The sequence below is a fragment of the Capricornis sumatraensis genome, chromosome 5, assembly GCF_032405125.1.
Source record: "Capricornis sumatraensis isolate serow.1 chromosome 5, serow.2, whole genome shotgun sequence".
Taxonomy (NCBI): Eukaryota; Metazoa; Chordata; class Mammalia; order Artiodactyla; family Bovidae; genus Capricornis; species Capricornis sumatraensis.
In genome coordinates, this window is record NC_091073.1 from 70,271,918 (window position 1) to 70,289,200 (window position 17,283).

At 57.5% G+C, this 17,283-nt stretch overlaps 1 protein-coding gene across 1 annotated transcript; it reads right to left on the reverse strand.

Moving 5' to 3' along the window:
• Positions 1-262: 262 nt before the first annotated feature.
• Positions 263-11,679, reverse strand: AQP1 (aquaporin 1 (Colton blood group)). Its single transcript, XM_068973197.1, has 4 exons — positions 11,267-11,679; positions 1,251-1,415; positions 874-954; positions 263-442 (listed from the first exon to the last, which is right to left on the reverse strand). Exons 1-4 carry the CDS (start codon positions 11,654-11,656, stop codon positions 263-265), a joined length of 816 nt encoding a protein of 271 aa, XP_068829298.1. The 5' UTR covers positions 11,657-11,679.
• Between the last annotated feature and the right edge of the window lie 5,604 nt (positions 11,680-17,283).

Below are 17,283 nucleotides of genomic sequence, written 5' to 3' on the forward strand. Positions count from 1 at the left end.
TTCACCTCCTTTGTGACTTCAAGGGAATGGATGATTGGAAAATCTTGGTCCTCAGGGATCCCCAAAGCCGGGAAGAGGAGAAAGAGAAAGAAGGTGATAGCAACAGTCCCAAATCAGGCTTGGCCACGCAAGCCCTGTGGATCTTCGGGAAGCGACTTTGGCCAGCTTGTCAGAGTGTCTATGATACAGATTTCACCCCTCCCCTCCCTCTGCCCGCCCCTGCCCCCCACACCCCTGACGTGGATGCCCAGGCCTAGCCCCCTTATTTGGGCTTCATCTCCACCCTGGAGTTGATGTCGTCGGCATCCAGGTCATACTCCTCCACCTGACCGCTGGTCCACACCTTCACGCGGTCTGTGAGGTCGCTGCTGCGTGGGGCCAGGATGAAGTCATAGATGAGCACTGCCAGGGCTGCTCCGATGAACGGCCCCACCCAGAAGATCTAGGAACAGACAGCAGACGTGCTCAGCAGGCCCTGATGCGACCTGCTTCGCATGAGAGCCCCGACCCAACCCCCCACTGCACGGTGCACCCCAACCTGTGCCTGGGACAGAAAAGGCAGTGCTGAACCCCAGCATCTGCAGCCCTCCACCCCCTACAACTGGTCCAAGCCAGGACTTAGGCAGTGATTTTCTCCTTGCTTCTGTGTGACGCAACTCAGCGTGCCTGGGAGAGGAGGCTGCCTACACTGCCCTGCCTGAGGTCTGAACCCACCACCCCTGTATCTCAAGTCTCATCTTCCTGAGCTCGTCCCCCTGGCCATCTCGCAGGGCCTCTGTGATGGAAGATGATGTCACAGGGTGGGGGATGGATCTACCATAAGGCACCAAAGTCTCCCTCCCACCTGCACGGTACAGCCCTTCGACCCCTCACCCAGTGGTCCTGGAAATTGTGCGTGATCACCGAGGAGCCGAAGGACCGGGCAGGGTTAATACCGCAGCCGGTGTAGTCTATCTGTAGGAGGGAAGGGTCGGGGGAACAGGAGAGGAGATGGAGAGAAAGAGACAGAGGGAGAGGGAGGGAGAGGGTGACATGGAGGAAGAAGACCAGAAGGGAAACAGGGCAGTGACCGTCAGACCTGGAAGGATGGTCAGCCAGGCCCTGTGCTTCCCTCTCCAGGGCAGCTGGTCCCCCAACCCGTGGAATGAGCCCTGTGTGAGTCCCACCCCCTGCCCTCAACAGGACACCCTCAGCAGCCTGGCTCCACCCTCCCCACCAGCACTCCTACTTGGGAAGATCCCCCCACTCACCGCCAGCAGGTGTCCCAGGGCCACAGAGAAGCCAATGGCCAGGGGCCCTGAGCCCCCGAGGTCGCGGCGCCTCCGGTCGGTGGTGGCCAGCACACACAGCACCAGCTGCAGAGTCCCGATGATCTCGATGCCCAGGCCCTGGCCCGAGTTCACGCCAGGGGCCAGCTGTGGGGGAGAGGGGCGGAGAGGCTCAGTGAGCAGAGCAGTGAGGATGGAGTCCCAGGGCCCCCAGGCCTGGGCACCAAAGGCCAGACCCTCAGTGCCCTCAGAGCCCACTGCATCCACCACGCTCAAGCACTCACAGCCAGCAGTGAGCACCAGGCCTTGGCCCCTCCCACTCCTGTTGAAGAACCAGCTTGTCCTAAACCCCACGGCGTCCTCCCCAGAGGCCAGAGGGGCCTGGAGACGATGGTGCTTCTGCATCCACCTACATCCAGACCAGGGTACCCTGGGGTATCAAGGCCATAGGTGGCAGGCAAGCCCTAGGCATGGGAAGAGATGATCAGGGGCATTCAGGGACAGTCAAAGAAGAAGAGGAGCAAACGGGTGGGAGGGCCCAGCTGGAGACACTTCTTCCTACCCCCACATCTTGAACATTCCACCGCATCCCCTGCAGAGCTGGAGAGGGACTTCGGCAGTTAGCTGGCCGCAGCTTCCCGTGTCCATCTCTCCCTTGAGCCTCTGTTCCTCGCAGCCCCCACCTCTGTCTCCTTCCCACCTCTGTCTGTCTCTCCCCTCCGCTGTCTCTCTCCCATTTCCTCTGGGCCCCACCCTCCCTATCTGCCCCCTCCTTCTCCCTCCTGGCCACACAGGCCCTGCCACCACCGTCTGGCTCCCACTTGCTCCTGGGCCACTTTTAGAAACATGACTCATGGAAAAAGAAGGGAATGGGAGCTGCCATGAGGTCACCAAAGCCCTCCCTCTGTAGCTGCAGCCAGGAGACCCCTCCCCAAGGAGCCTCTGCACCATCCCTCATGTGGGGGTCGGTCCCAGGGGCCCAATATGCCCACACAGGGGACCTGGGCCACGTGGGCCAAGGCCCACTCACAAATATGCCTTGATGTGGCCACGGAGGCTGCCTTCTCCCAGGCAGGGCTGGTGTGTCCAAATAAGACTGAACTTGAACCTTCTTCCTGAGCAGGGTGGGGGTGTCTCCAAGGCTACAGGGCATTTTGCAGAATCCTAGGTGGAGGGCACCCCTCCACCATCCAGAGGTTTTCACAGCCCCACCCTGAGGCCATCTTACAAGAACAATTCTCTTCCCGCCTTTGTCTGCCGCCCTGGATCACAGGGAGAATGACTCATATCCCCTCCCCTCGGTTGCAGGCCCAGCTCTGCGCGCCTTTCCTGATCGACCCCAGGGCTGCAGCCCCTCAGCTCAGCCAGCCCTCTGGGAAGTACCCAGCTTTCTTTGCACCCCAGTGTGGGGCTGTAGAAGTGACCCTGAGTTCAGGTCCCTACTCTCCTACTTGCTGGCACTATGACCATGGTCTTGCCCCTCTCTGGTCCTCAGTTTCCCCATCTGTAAAGTAGATCTAATTTTTCCTTCCCCATTCTCCAGAGAGGCCAGAGGTTCTAAGGCGTGGGGTGGAGGGGTAGGGGCTGTCTTGGGGCATTTGGAAAGGGTTGCAGAGGCAGGTGGGCTCAGGATAGTTGTTGTGGCTTTGTTCTGGTTCTTTCTCTTATCCTCAGAACTAGGTGGGGCAGGCAGAACAGGAGGGGCTGTGATGCTCAGGAGTGTGGACAGTAGAGTGAGGCCCACCTGGAGCAAAGACAGGCTCCACGGAGGCCAGGATGATGAGGCCAGGCAACTTGCACCAATGCCCATCACATTCACACCTGCCGCTGCCCTCCGTGTCTGAGCGCTCAGGAAGCTCAGGGCTCCTCCTCCCGCGCGCCTCCACACACTCTCCTTTGATCCCCAGGGTCGGCCTAATTGCTGGCTGGCAGGAGTCCCGAAACCAGCCCTTCCACTCTGATTAATGTAATGATCCCTCTAAGCGGCTCCTGCCTCATACTCCTCATCCCCACCGCACTCATCACAGATGTGGTCTGGGCGAGCTCATTCTTAACCAAATCTCAGCTTTTCAGCTCCTGCTCTGCCCAAGGACACCACTTTTCATGCAAAGTGAGCAGACCAAGGGCCCTGGTGCCATGCCCAGTCCACAAGAAGTTATATCTGCCCTGGGGACTCTAAGACATACCTCATCCTAGCGGCCCAGAGCCCTTAGAATTTGACTGCCCAGAACCACATGGGTTAGTAAATTTCCTCTCCCTAAACCCATTACCACCACCGCCATCAAAAGGAAGACTCCCCTGATTGCTTCTACGATCTCCTCTCTTTCAACTGCCTAAGAAGGTGTGCTAATTACATCTGAAAAAAAAAAATCATCGATCATTCCAAATTGAAACGGATAAAGGTCTGCTGAAATTTGACATCCAGAAGAGAGCAAGTAAAAATTCAGACCCAATGTTCCGATTTTGTTACTTTTGTTATTTCATCTCTTAAGTCATTTCTGACTCTTTACGACCCCATGGACTGTAACCCGCCAGGCTCCTCTGTCCATGGGATTTTCCAGGCAAGGATACTGGAGCCAGTTGCCATTTCCTTCTCCAGGGGATCTTCCCAGACCAGGAATCGAACCAGCATCCCCTGTTTGACAAGCAGATTCTTTACCGCTGAGCCACCTGAGAAGCCCATGTTCCTGTTTACAACCTATTGAATTTGACACAATGGCATAAATAGGGCTAATCCCAGTTGTGGTTACTTGTTATTGAAAAAAAAGTTTGTATATCCCCAGAGCATTTTGCCCAGCCCGGGTCTTCTATTTCACTAATTAAGGCCAAAAAAAACAAAAAACTAGTAACAATTTTCTGAACACAAGTATAAATAAGAGAAAAGCCACACATTTAATCTTAAGCATCAGAAAGATGCAAGCTCTCCAGTTTTGTATCAAACTCACTGAAGCCCACTCTCAAGGTCCAATTCAGATTCCTCCATCAATTCCAATTCAGCATCAAGGAGTTTTTCCAGGTCCCTGGCTGGAATTAACTTCTGCTTTCACTCATCAAGCCCTCACTGAACAGCCTGCAAATCTTGCAGAGAGATAACCTTTTTGTCTCCTATCGGGTGCCTCAGAACCCCTGGCCTGGGAGCTCAGTGGGGACAGAATACGGGTACCTTCTCATCTCCCTGCCCAGACCTCGAAGGGACACTTACTGTGTGGAGACAGGAGGGGCAGACAAGGAAATTTCTTGGAGACCCAGTGGTTAGGACTCTGCACTTTTCACTGCTGAGGGCCTGGATTCGACTCCTGGTCAGGGAAGTAAGATTCCACAAGCTGTTAGGTGTGTCCCCTCTCCCCCAAAAGAAGTGGCAGATAATGCTAATTTTCTAGCATTTCTACCCACTCTAGAAGGAAGTTCCCTGGAGCCAGGGCTGGTTCATTTGCTTTCTAGCTGGGAGACTGCAGGCCAATATTAGTCTCTGTGGACCTTGCAGGGCAGCCTTCTCAAGACTCTGTGAGGTTACAGATGGGGAGCTCAAAGCCTGGGAAGGAGTTGGCAATGCCAGAATTCTTGCCCCAGAGTCTATGCTGCCTACGTTCACAGGCAAAGGTGCTGGCTACCTATGCACCTGGCTAAAGGTCCTGTCTGTTGCCACCTTAGACTGAGGAGCTGGCAGAAGATGTTCTGTAGCTGCCAGGGTGCCCTGGGCCCCAGAGTGGCACAGAGCTGACCTCTCCAGGCAATGAACTTCTAACCCTCCTCTCCCTGCTGCCCATGAGCAGACTGACCAAAGTGACTCCTGAGGCCCAAGGCCCCAGCATGACCTGAGCATCCTGGTGTCCCACCCTTCCTGAACCAGGCCTGGTGGAACTCTGGGCATCCATTAAAGAACAAGACATCAAGGACCGCCCCACCCACCCGCCGCCTGCAGGACTCAGTATCCCAGTGAGGGGGACCTCAGTGAGCCCCCTCCCCAAGTATCACCCTTCCATCGGTGATTTTTCAAGCGCCCATGTGCCTCTGGGTATCCACGGCTTTGTGTGTCTCTCTACATCACTCTCTGCAGAGTCTCTGCTTGACCACATATGTCCAGATGTGACTCTTCTTTTTCCTTAGACATTAAGAGGTTTCTTAGACACTAAGTAAGTGAAAAGTCTACCCAACAGTTATAAAAGTTCTCAACCTGTACACACTAAACTATACAACCTAAAAATAGGTGACACAAAAGTTGACAGAGCTACAAAAAGAAAATGATCAATCCACTACCAGAGTGAGGGGGGTTAACCACCTCTCTTAGAAACCAATGGAGGGAAGTGTCGATAATATACACAGCAAGAACAGGGAAGATTCAAACCCCATAACTAACAAGCTTGATTTAAGGAAAATACATATGCCCTGCACTTCCAAATTCAAGAATATACCCTCTTTTTCAGCCCACGGGAGACATTCAAACTAGTCATGTATTAACCCTATTAGGCAGGATGCCGCCTCTTGCAGATGTGGGCTCTGGGGTGGGGTGGGGGGTGGGTGCTGTGTGTGGCCTTAGGTGTCTGTGCTGTGTGTCTAGTGGCATTTCTGAGTTGTCCCCATGTGTCCCCCTGTGTGTCTAGTGGCATTTCTGAGTTGTCACCCTGTCCGCATGTGCTGTCCTCCGACAAACAGGTCCGCTGCTGGCTGGGGATGGGGGAGGAGATGGGATGGAAGCACCCTTGAGTAAGAGAGAAAGAAGCAGGTCTCAAAGCGCCCTTTATTTGCTCTCAGAAGCCATTTCATCTTCCTGACAAGGAACAATACACAAAGCAAGGGCTTCCTCCTTCCCTCCCTCCTTCTTTCCTCACTCGGGGGCAGCCCCCGCCTTCCTGCTCGGGAAAGGAAGAGGTGCCATTGAGGAGCCCCCCCTCCACCTCCTCCTAGGGTTCCAGGGCTTGAGCGGGACCACCCAGGCTTGAAAACGTTCTTCCCGCCCACCCGTGTGTGTGTGTGTGTGTGTGTGTGTGTGCCCGTGTGCATCATACCCTTGTGACTGTGCACACACACATGTGTGCCAGTGAGTGTAACTATGTGCAATTAGCAGAGATCTTCAAGGGTTGCAGGCAGGCGGCTGGGGTCACAGTCCTGCTCCGCCATCATCTGCTGCACAGTCTTGAGTGACTCCACCCATCTGTGAGCCGGGGTTTCCTTATCAGTAAAATAGAGGCCTCAGCCCAGATTACAGCCCCAAACTGTCTCTAGGATTCCTTCCTGCCTGACATGGGACCCTTTCCCCCAAGACCTGCAGTCACCCTCCAGGCTAGGGTCCCGAGTGCAGGATTCCCATCTGGCCATGTGAACGGCCGATCTCCATACAGCCCAGAGCCTGTCATAGGGCCTCCCGCCCACCTGGAATGTTAGATGGTCCCCACCACCGCTCCCGCCCCACAAGAGCCACATGCCCCAGAGCCACGGCTGCCCGACCCCCTGCCTGCACAGCCCTGGTAACCAGGAGCTTATTGATTTGGAAGCTGTCCCTCCCCAATTTAAAATAGTAAGTTCTTTCTTTACCCTGAGCAGACACCAGCCCCGGGTTGTCCTGATGGTGGGGTTTCAGGCACTGAAAGGACGTGCTCATGGGAATGGGCATTTTCCCGCTTTTCTATCAGCTTGTGAGTTGTTTTTAGCCTCAGGGTGTACTCGTCCACTGGCCCGCAGCTCCTCGGTTGTGTGAAGAGAGCCCCTCACTTACCCCCTGGGGAACCACCTGGGTTAAGGAGCCCCTCTGAACCAGGACAGAGGGTCTGGCTGAGGGAATTTTCCTGCCCTTACCTGCAGTTGTGTGGGCTCAGCCCACACAGGGCTCAGATACATCTGTTCTTCCAGAGGGCAGGGACCATGCCCCTAGGGGGGCTCTGCCAGCAAGAATCAAGGGCTCCCTGTGCCTCCAGGAAAGCTTGCCCAAGCTAGTCTTCAAGGTGCAGGCAGGGGGCATGTCTGAGCTGCTTGGGGGAAGCCCTAGGTGGGTAAGGCTTAAGGCACCCTGCTGGGTGGGGCCCTAGAGAAAGTGGGGAACACCATGCGGGCCTGAGGTCAGGTTGGGGGAGACTGCATGGGATTGCCCTCCAGTGAGCCAGCGCAGTGAGGGGAGGCTGTGGCCTGGGCTGGGGGAGAACAATGGAAGAAGGTGAATCCCCTCAGACTGAGGGACCCCGGGGGGCCATATCCCCCCTCAGGGCATAGTCTCTTCAGAGGAGGATTCCCAGAGCAAGCCCTGGTTAGGGGCCAGTGTCAGGATGGACGATATGGGGCCGGCAGGGCGGCTCCAAGGGCTCTAATGGGGAAACTGCCTCAGAATTTTCCATGGTGAGGAAAGTCTCCACCGCAAAGCTTCTGCCTCTCTCTGCGCCTTCCCCCTCATCGGGCTCTGGCTGGAAACAGTAATTACATGTCCCATCTGTGGCACCACCACCCAGCCCCCAGCCCACTCTCTGGACAGGGCCGTCGGAAAACTGGCTTCCCTTTCCCCAGTCCACTCTCAACTCTGGGGGAGGCGGAGGGCTCTCAACACTGGAAGAACCGGTGGCACGGGGAACAGGGGTTAGGGAGTTGGGGGTGCTCTCATTCTGTGGTTGGGGAAACCGAGGCTCAGGAAACTGGGGAAGCAGAAAGTTTGGGGCTAAAGTCAGGTGCCAGATGCAAAAAGTAGAAGAGGTGCCCCAGGCACTCAGGCCCAGCATCAACAGGGTTGAGAAAAGACCCCAAAATAAAGGAGATTTGCACTCTGCCTGAGCTCCCAAAGGGGCTGAATTCACAGGCTCTGGGACGCAGGCAAACACTGACCTGAACCCTGAACCCTCATTGTTCTCTAGAGGCCCTGTCTCCCACCATGGCCCATCCCCCACCCAACCCCGCATCAGCCACACCCTGTGATTCTCAGGCCATGACCTCCTCTGCTGGAAACCCCTTCCCTCCACCCTGGAATCTCTACTTTTAGGCTCCCGGGACACCTCCTCCCTGAAGGCCTCCTGGCCCTCATCACAGCTCAAGGTCAGAAGTTCCCAGGTGCCCTGACACATCTTATCACACCTGCCTCCTGCCCCCTATCTTTGACAGATGCGCAGCGGCCTTATCTTGCTCGGGACCATGGACTCCTCAGAGCAGGGAGCGGCCTGACTCAGCCCCGAATTTAGTCTGTAGTAGTGAAAATCATGTTTACAGCGAACATGGGTGAGCAAGCAAGAGAGGGGAAGAGTGAACAGAGGCAGTGAGTGGTCAGAATTTCAAGGTTCAAGGGCATCTTCCAGTTCCCAGCACCCAGCCACATCTTGAGATATACCCATTCCACAGATGGGACCTGGGACCACACAGATGAGGTGGCTTACCTGAAATCACACTGTATTAGTAGCTGAACTAGGGCAGGGCAGGCCAGGCACCAGCCGCTGCCTCTGTCTTTTACTCTAAATAAACTCAGGGTCTGGCTTTGAGAACCAGCTAGGATGTGGCAGGATGGAGAGAGGTCCACGGTAGCTCCAGGGCATATCCTGAGCCCTGACTCAGTGAGGAGAAAGTTTTCTCCAACATATCCCCATGGGACACCCCCTGACTCACTCCAACCACTTCCTGCCACTTCTTTCCCTATTTTCCTTGAAAATCTCCATGCCAACGACTGGTTTGGGCTGGGAGAGGCCCGGATTCAAGGGGCTAGGGGAAACCTCTCCCAGAGCCTGGAGGAAAGAGCATGTCACCTGCTATGTAGAGTGGTTTCTGCCCTTCTTGAGGCACTAAGGCCACCTCCCAGGCCCCTTTAGATCCCAGGCTCATTGTTCTGAACCCTTTCTGAGTTCTTCAGCCCAAGACACGTGTTTCTGGACCCCAAACTTCCATGGTGGGGCCAGGGCAGTCCCTGGGCTCCCACCACGATGTTCACTGCCCTTATGTTCAGCCTGGCACTTCTTGGGCTCCTCTTAGCCAGCCCCTCCTGCGAAGAGTGATAAACTCAAGTCCACAAAGTGAGCTTGCTGGCAGTATGGGTGTGGCCAAGAGATATCAAGGTCCCCTCTTGGAGACTTAAGGGCTCTCAGCTCCAAGAAAGTCAACAAGTAAGCAGCCAGGCCTTGAACCCAACTTGTCTGCTTCCCTGCTCAGGGTTGGCTTCCCTTTTCTCCCTCTCCTGCAACCCACCCAGCTCAGGTATTGGGGAGACTGGAAAAATGGAGGCTGGCAAGGGAAAAAGACACTGAATCAGGGCCTGGCCAGATCAAGATTGCACAGGGATGCTTGCCCTCCTCAAGCCTGCCTGGGATGCCTGTGTGAGAGAAGAGAGTCACCAGCAGATGCCTGGCCTGACTTGCCCTTGAGAAGGAAGGTCAAAAGGGGACCAGAAGGCCTGGGGAGACTCTATTCCTCCCCAGGAAGGATCCTTCCCCTTGCCCATCATACCCAGCTGAGCCCCGAGGTGATCCTGACCCTACTCCGTGGGCACACCCTGAGGTTGCCCGGCTCTGCCCCAACTAGAGAGACAGGCCTGGAGGACCTTACACCCACAGAGACCACATCTTCTTTGACTAAAGTTTAAACTCCAGCCTGAAGGGCTAACCTTCAGTCCTGGACTGGGTGAAGTGTCACGGTGACACAAGGAGTGCTAATCCCTGCCTGGCAGGGTCATGCCAGCTGCCCTCTGCATGGACCTTCGCAGCCGAATCTGGACTTTGGCTGGGAAGCAGGAGGACGGCTGCTTGCCTAATCACCCGCCACTCTCTCTGTGGATCCTTTGGCTGCCTCCCTCACTGTCCCCACACTCGCCTGCCCTGCCCACGTCCCGCCAGCCCAGACCTGATCTGATTCCTTCTCTCTCCCTCCCTGTGAAAACACCTCCTCGGGCACTCTGAGACCTCCTCCAAGCCTTCCTCGGCCTCTCAGGCCAAATTTTCCCCCTGCTGTGGCCCAAGCCAGGTCTGAGTTTGCACTTGGCTGAGGGTCTGGAAAAGCCCAGGTCGGCGACAGCAGGCAGCTGCCTGCCAACGGCCAATTAGCTGTGCTAAGCGGGCCGGGAGGAATTCTTTTCCACAGTTTCCACCCAGTCACCCACATCTGCTTATCATGAGTGCCCCCAGGTCAGGCCCGAACAGTGGGCACACACAGGTATGCACTCACCTCCAGACACACTCACACCGCAGCACTAACACGCTCACAGATACACTTTCAGAAGTAACACAGCCAGCTTTCACAGGTTCGGAGACCCATGCTGGCATCCACGTGTGCACACACTGCTCACAGACACAAATACATGCGCCACACCTCTCTGCGTCTGGTGATAGACAGCAGACCCAGAGATGGAAGATGTCCATCTCCATCAGAACGGAGGCGAGATGTCCCTGCTCCAGCCCCCACCCTTTGCTCCCATCCAGAAAAGTCACCTGCAGGCTGCCCTGAAACTGTTTTCACTTCCCATCTTTGCCCCATTCCTGGAGCCAGCAGAGCAAGAGGAGCTTTTTCCTTGAAGGCAGTTTGTTTGAGGACCTGTGTGAAGGTGGGGCTGCCTGGATGCTCGAGGAGCCCCTCTGGGAGAACTCTGCTCACACAGGATCGTGTGACCAGCTGCAGACATGCCAGACGTGTGGTCCAGGGAGACTGGGGGCAGCAGGCAGAGTGTAAGAGGGTACAGGCTGCATGGAGGAGGGAGCCGCTGCCCAGACAGGGCTGAGGGGAGGGAGGGGAAGAAACTGCAGCCCAGGGGTGAGGAGCCGCTGGCCCCACTGTTGGCTGACTCCAGAGCTTATTCCCCACAATAGAGACCCGCAGGGGGCATTGGCAAGACCGTTATGCTCTGGGTCTCAGCTTCCCACAGTGCCTGGCAGAAAACAGGCTCTGGATGGCAGGCATAGCTGAGTTCCAGGTACAGCTCTGCTTGACCTCCAGCAACCTCTCATCCTCTCTGTTCCTCAATGTCCCCATCTGCACAATGGGTGGAGAATGAGACGGACCCATCTCAGCACCATTCTAGAGCCCCCAGAGCCTGGGGCCACCCCACTCACCGCATTGAGGCCAAGCGAGTTGTCAGGCAGAGAGGAGGTGATGCCTGAGAGGATGGCAGTGGCGACGATGGCCCCCACGCACTGGGCAATGATGTACATGATGGCCCGGAGGATACTGATCTGGCAGCTGAGCAGGAGCCCCAGTGTGACGGCTGGGTTGAGGTGGGCACCGCTGATGTGGCCCACGCTCTGGGCCAGCGTGGCGATGCTCAACCCAAAGGCCAGTGACACTTTCACGTTATCCTGGACTGCACCTGTCGTCTGGTTGCTCTTTATTGGGTAGTGGAAGCCCAGGGCTGAACCGATGCTGATGAAGATGAAGAGGATCATGGCCAGGAACTCGGCCACCACCGCCCTCCAAAAGAGCTTCTTCTTGAACTCGCTGGCCATGCTGGCAGGGGGCTTGGCTTGAGACCGCTGCCTGGTGCTCGCCTCCCTCTGAGAACTGAGCCACAGCCTGGGCTGGGCCTATTTATAGGGCCTCGGGGGGAGGAGAAGGGGGGAGCACAAAGGGAGGAAGGCCTCTCCTTGCTCCTGGCCCGCCCCACGCCACACAGGCCTCCTCTTAGCGATGGATGCAGACACAGCTCTGCTGTCGGACTGCCAACTTTTTTTCCCTTCCTCCTCTCTCCCCTCCCTCCCTCTCTCCCTCCGCCCTCAGCCCTGCCCAGCCCGAGGAGGCAGGCAGGAGGCAGCCACTGCTCTAATAGGCTTTGAGAAATTCCTCCAAGTTGGCCCCACTCAGGGGGCCAGAGAAATCCAGGTGTCCCCGCCCTGTGTGCAAAGCTCAGGGGGTGCCAGAGGGCAAAGCCAGGCCTCCAGTTGGACAGGGCGGGGTGAGCGGCAGGGATCAGCAGGTGGACGTTGCCCTCCAGGAGGCGGGCACCAAGACCCTGCTGGCCTGGCATCCCCATCCCACTCCAGAGTGGGCCCACATGTCCTGGGGTTCCTAGGGGCTGTCTGCGCCTCCCGCACATGGTTCAGACCTGGCCACTGGATGTCACTGTAGGAATGGCCCAGGGCCCCCAGCCCCACCAGCCGGATCTCAGCTGATGGAGACACGGCAACACCAGAGGGTACAGAGAACTTGTCTGTGGACCACCCCCGACAATCTGGTCAAGGGCAGGCCTGAGATAGGTGAGAATATGGAAGGCCCCCACTCTGGGAGCCCTCAAGTTTCTGGGGCAATTTGAGCAAATGATCTCGGGGCAGGAGCGGGAAAATGAAGGCAGGTAAGGATATTCGTCTCAAAGACTGTCAAGCTGGTGGACCCTAGGGGAGACAGAAGGAATAGCAGACTGACCTGGAGACGGAGGCCTGTGGTTGGCAGTGGGGAGGAGGGAGCATGAAAGCGAGGGGCAGAAAGACCCAGAGAGAAGGAAGAGGAAAAGGAGACAGACAGAGAGGAAGAGAGACAGAGAGAGAAGCATGGACAGAGAAGCAGAATCAGCAAAAGTGGAAGTGAAAGGGGTAGATCCCCAGGCAGAGACAGGGAGGTGGGTCTGGCTGAGTGAGAGAGACAGAGAGGGCATGCAGGGTGAGGACACAACCTGGAAAGAGGGGAGACAGGACTGGACCCAGAGGCAAGAGTCCAAAAGAGAAAGATGAGCGAGCAGGAGGAGCTGGGGGAGGGATCAGACAGTGTCCCCAGCAGGGCAGAGGCAGAGACTGCTCTGCAGACCATGCACACCCCCACCCCGCCCTGTAGTCCAGCCTCTACCCTGTGCATCCCCAAACCCAACGCCCGGAGGCAACCAAGGAAAGGAGAAGAAACTGGATCCCTGGGCCAGGAGCCCAGTGAGGAGCCACCAGCCGGCTGCGCGTTATCCTGTGTGAGAAAAGGAGTCGGGTGGGACCCTGGGTGAGGTTGGACCCAGGAGGGAGGGTCTTCCTAGCCCTCTCCTACCTGCCTCGCCACGGCCCTACCTCATTTACACCACGAGAATGCTGGCTTCTCCCCACTTTACAGGTGGAAAACTGAGGCCCAGTGAGGGGAAGGGCTTTGCTGAATTCTGTGTGTGTCCAGGGGCCACCTGCAGAAGATGAAGCCAGCCCTCATGGCCTCCCCACTGCCTGACTGCAGTGCACCAGAGATGCCCTCACTCTGGGGTCAGCGGTCAGCCTGGTGTTTACTGGGAGAGGAGGCCCCATAGGGTGGAGCTGTAGGGAGCTGTGTGCCCCTAAGCACACCTAAGCATCTGTCAATACAGGATGGAGTGGACGTGAGGCAGGGAGGCAGCATGGTGGCGACGGGCCCAGCCTGCCCAGAGAGGCCGGCGGCCGGAGGTAATTGGTGCCTTATTAACTGTCTGAGAGAGGGAGCCAGCCCCACTGGGCCACTTCCCGAAACCTCCTCCACGTCCTTCACTCTGGGCAGGCCCAGCTCGGCTCTCCACACCCCGGGAGGCTCCTCGCTCCCTAGCCCTGGCCCCATGGCCTGGTGGCCACCATGCCCCTCAGTGAAGGGTTTTCTGGTCAGTTCCAAGCCTCTGACCAGAGCTCCCTCCACGTGGCCGGGATCCCCGCATTCTCAGGCTTTGGCGGATGGCCAGTTTACCCTCAGACCAGGCTCTGAAGACAAGGTTGGGGTGCACCTCAGAGAAGGGTCTTCTGGAGCAGGACTGCTCCCTCAAAGTCCCGGACTCCATGTCCATTAAGAGGGCACACACCCTCGGCTTGGGCAGCGACCAGTTCTGACGCCGGTAGGTGCTGGGACCCAGCCAGGACAGCTTGAGGAAGGCAGCAGGGGGAGAGCTGACTCCAGCCGCACAGGGGCCCGTAGACAGGCTGGCGTGGGGGCGCAGCACCCTGGAAACAGGAACAGGAGTCTGAACGGGCCTGTGTGGGCTTCGGGGTCTGTGACGGTGCCTGGGGGTGAGGCTCACCTGGGAAGCACTAATTCATCCAATAAATAATTACTGAGCACTTTTCAAGTGCCAAACACCATTCTGGGCACTGGGGGGACAACTGCAGCCCGATGGCCCAGCTCCTCGTCCCCCTGAAGCCTAGCATATGAGCCTGCAGGCTCTGTGTGGGTGACCAGGCATGTGACAGTGGGGCCGTATGTGTGTGAGTGTGTACTTGCTGGAGGCCCACGTCCATCTGGAGCTGGGCAGAGATGGGGGATGTGAAGGGGTTGTGACAAAGCAATTTGCCCAGGCAAATTAGGCAGCCTCCAATCTCAGGATGATACGAGGGTCCTCGGGGCAGTACCCTCCAGCCCCCTGCATTTCCTGCCCCCTCTCCCAGGCCAGCGTGGCAGCTGCCTCTCTCTGGATGAAGGCACTGCCATCAGCAGGAGGCGCCATCAGAGTGCAGGCATCTCCAGAACAATGGCAGACATCTCTCCTCGTTGGCCCGCCATCTCCTGTTATGCAAAAGGGCCTCTGTGGCCATGTCCTGACCATTCCAACAGGGAAGGAGGAGCCACAGATGCTAAAAGACCCCCAAACTCCTCCACCTCCTTGCTGGTCGGCTGCAAATCAGCCCAATCAGGGAAGGAAAAAAATGGAAACAGCCTTTATCTGAGGGCCCGTCCTCACCATAACCCTGGGAGGCTGAGAAGGTAAGTGGTTTGCCAAGGAATGGCAGAGCTGGGGGATCAGGAGCCCCAGTCTGGTTCTCCGCCAGCCTATCAGGGCCCCTAATAGGAAACCCCAGTGCTGCTGGCCCAGGAACAAGCACAAGGACTGGGGGAGCTGGCCTCAGAGGCAATAGGATGGGTGAGAGGTGGGTGTGAGAGGACCACCTGCAACTCCCCGACATAATTCGGGTAGGGTCAGTGGTGCATGGGAAAGGGAGCATCAGGGAGAGAGTGGGTACATGGAGAAGCTGGGAGTCACCCGTGCAGCCCCACCAGCTGGGGAGCTTGGGCTCCGAGGAGAGCGCTTCCCCCACCCAGCTCCCCCTCCGTGCGGCCTGGCTCGGGCTCCGTGGCCCTCCCATGGGCAGTGATGTGGGCCCGGCCTCCAGAACCCACAGGCCTGAGCCAGCCTACATAAGGCGGGGGCTGCCCCCCTACCCCGCCCCTGAGGCCTGGGCACTGTCTGGCCCTGCCGGAGCAGCAGCCTCAGCAAACGCTTTTCCAGATGTGCTTTCTTCTTCCTGATGTGCCCAGGAGACCTGCCTTCCAGTCAGAGCTGGCTGTTCCCAGGGCCGTCTGGTCCCGGTCCCCACCGGATCCAGCGGGGGGACCTCCGCTTGGTCCAGAGGTGGACGCACAGAGACTCACACACTGGCCAAGGATCGGCCCCGGGCTGCGGGGGGGCGGCAGGGGGGCGCTGGTGGGAGACACCCATGGGTGTGGCCGAGGCTGTCACTCTTAGCGCCAGGAGCTTCTGTGGATCACAGAGCAGAGGGATGGAGCGGATGGACTCTCCCTTCTGGGCCCACAGGGATTTCCCACCCATGGGCTGAGTTGTGGGGAACAATGACTTCATTCCCTCCAGGAGGCCCACCGGGAAGATGGAGTTCGAGGTGGGAGGAGACGCAGACAGCAGACTGGCCGTGACAGTCATCAGCTCACCAGCAGCTTGGATGAATTTCCCAAAATCCCTCAGGCTTTTCTGAATCTGGCAGAGTACACCGATGGAGGGTGGAGATACAGGACAAAGTCCCTGGGGGTCTTGGAGAAGAAGCCACGAACGCCCACTCCCAGAGAATCCCTCTGGTCCTCGTAGCTCTTCCCCTCAATAGCACACCGGCTACAATACCACCCTGACCTTGACCTGGGCTGCCCAGATGGGGCCTGTCTGCCCCCATTGCCTGGGAAGCAAGGATTTGGCTCCAGCACAGAGTTGTCATTCCTGGGAGGCATGGCCATTCCCCTCCAAGAGGCAGGAGAGGCAGGACCGAAGCCCAGAGTACAGAGATCAAAACGGAGACTCAAATCCTTGGCTACCTCCTCAAGGCTCTCCACTAACCACCCTGTGTGGCACCTGCCACCACCACTTCCAGCCCCAGACAAAGGCCAGGGCCCCTGAGCCAACAGGCTCACTTTGCCCAGATGTTTGCGCTCGAACCCTGTCTCCTGCCTCCTTGCTACGCCAGCCTCCTCTGACCCCTCCTCCACAGCAGCACCCACAGCTACAGCACTGAGCTCACTGCAGCTTGGGCTGTCCCCTTCTGACCTGGTGGGGTGAGGTGGGGCCCAAGGGCCTGGGTCTTCTCCCTCCCCAGCCACAGGATCCCCCGCAGAACTGAGTGCAGGGCTGGGCGTGGCAGACCTGATCTTGGAAACTTCTGCTGGCTGACTGTCCAACTTCCCCCGGAGACAAGGTACCCACCTCTTAAAGCATGTGAATTCTTCCCTGTGTGACAGATAACTCCTGGCCATTGAGGCGTCATGCGATCCCCCTTAAATCAAAACTGGATTTAGCGGCCACCAGTGATTCACCAGAAGCGGAACGACTTAGTAATTTTCTAAACTACTGCGTCCCATTCAATTCCCCTCACGCTGCCCTCACCCCCTCCCTGCCTACCCTGTGTAACATCAAGGCTTACTGGGGAGGTAGGGAGGGTAGGACAGTGTCAGACCTCTTTCTGGAAAGCAGGGTTTTCTATTTTGACATCTTGGCAACTCTCCAGCAATAGCCCTTACTTGAAGCTGCAGAAGAGGATCCAGTGAGACAGAATGGGAAAATTGACCCCCTGCCTTGGGGTGGGGGGGGCTAGGTTCCTAGGCCTGGATGAGGACACGGGACAGCCCCTGCCCGCTTCACTCCCTTATGCCCCTGTCTGCTAGGACTGGAGGAAGTCCTCCAAGAGGGAGTGAGGCCACGTTTTCCCCAGCCCTACCCTTCGGGCGAGGAGGGCGGCATCTCTCACTTCCAGAAAACGCTGGTGGTGCCGTTTGTCCCAAGCTGCTGACCACACCCTTCAGGAGAACACTGGCAGGATAGGGGGCTCCACCTGGAGCCGACCTCAGCATACTGAGGAAAGGTTTGGAGCCTTTCCTCACCCTGGGCACACACAGGGCACCGCCTGCTCCACTGGGCTGGCTGTCCCTGCAGCTCCCA

What these genes read in the sequence shown, in the direction of transcription:
- AQP1 (XM_068973197.1), bottom strand. Translation starts at nt 11,656, where the DNA reads ATGGCCAGCGAGTTCAAGAAGAAGCTCTTTTGGAGGGCGGTGGTGGCC. An exon ending in ACTCGCTTGGCCTCAATGCG is followed by an intron (nt 1,416 to 11,266) that starts GTGAGTGGGGTG and finishes TCTCCCCCACAG; the next exon opens with CTGGCCCCTGGCGTGAACTC. An exon ending in ACAATTTCCAGGACCACTGG is followed by an intron (nt 443 to 873) that starts GTGAGGGGTCGA and finishes GTCTGTTCCTAG; the next exon opens with ATCTTCTGGGTGGGGCCGTT.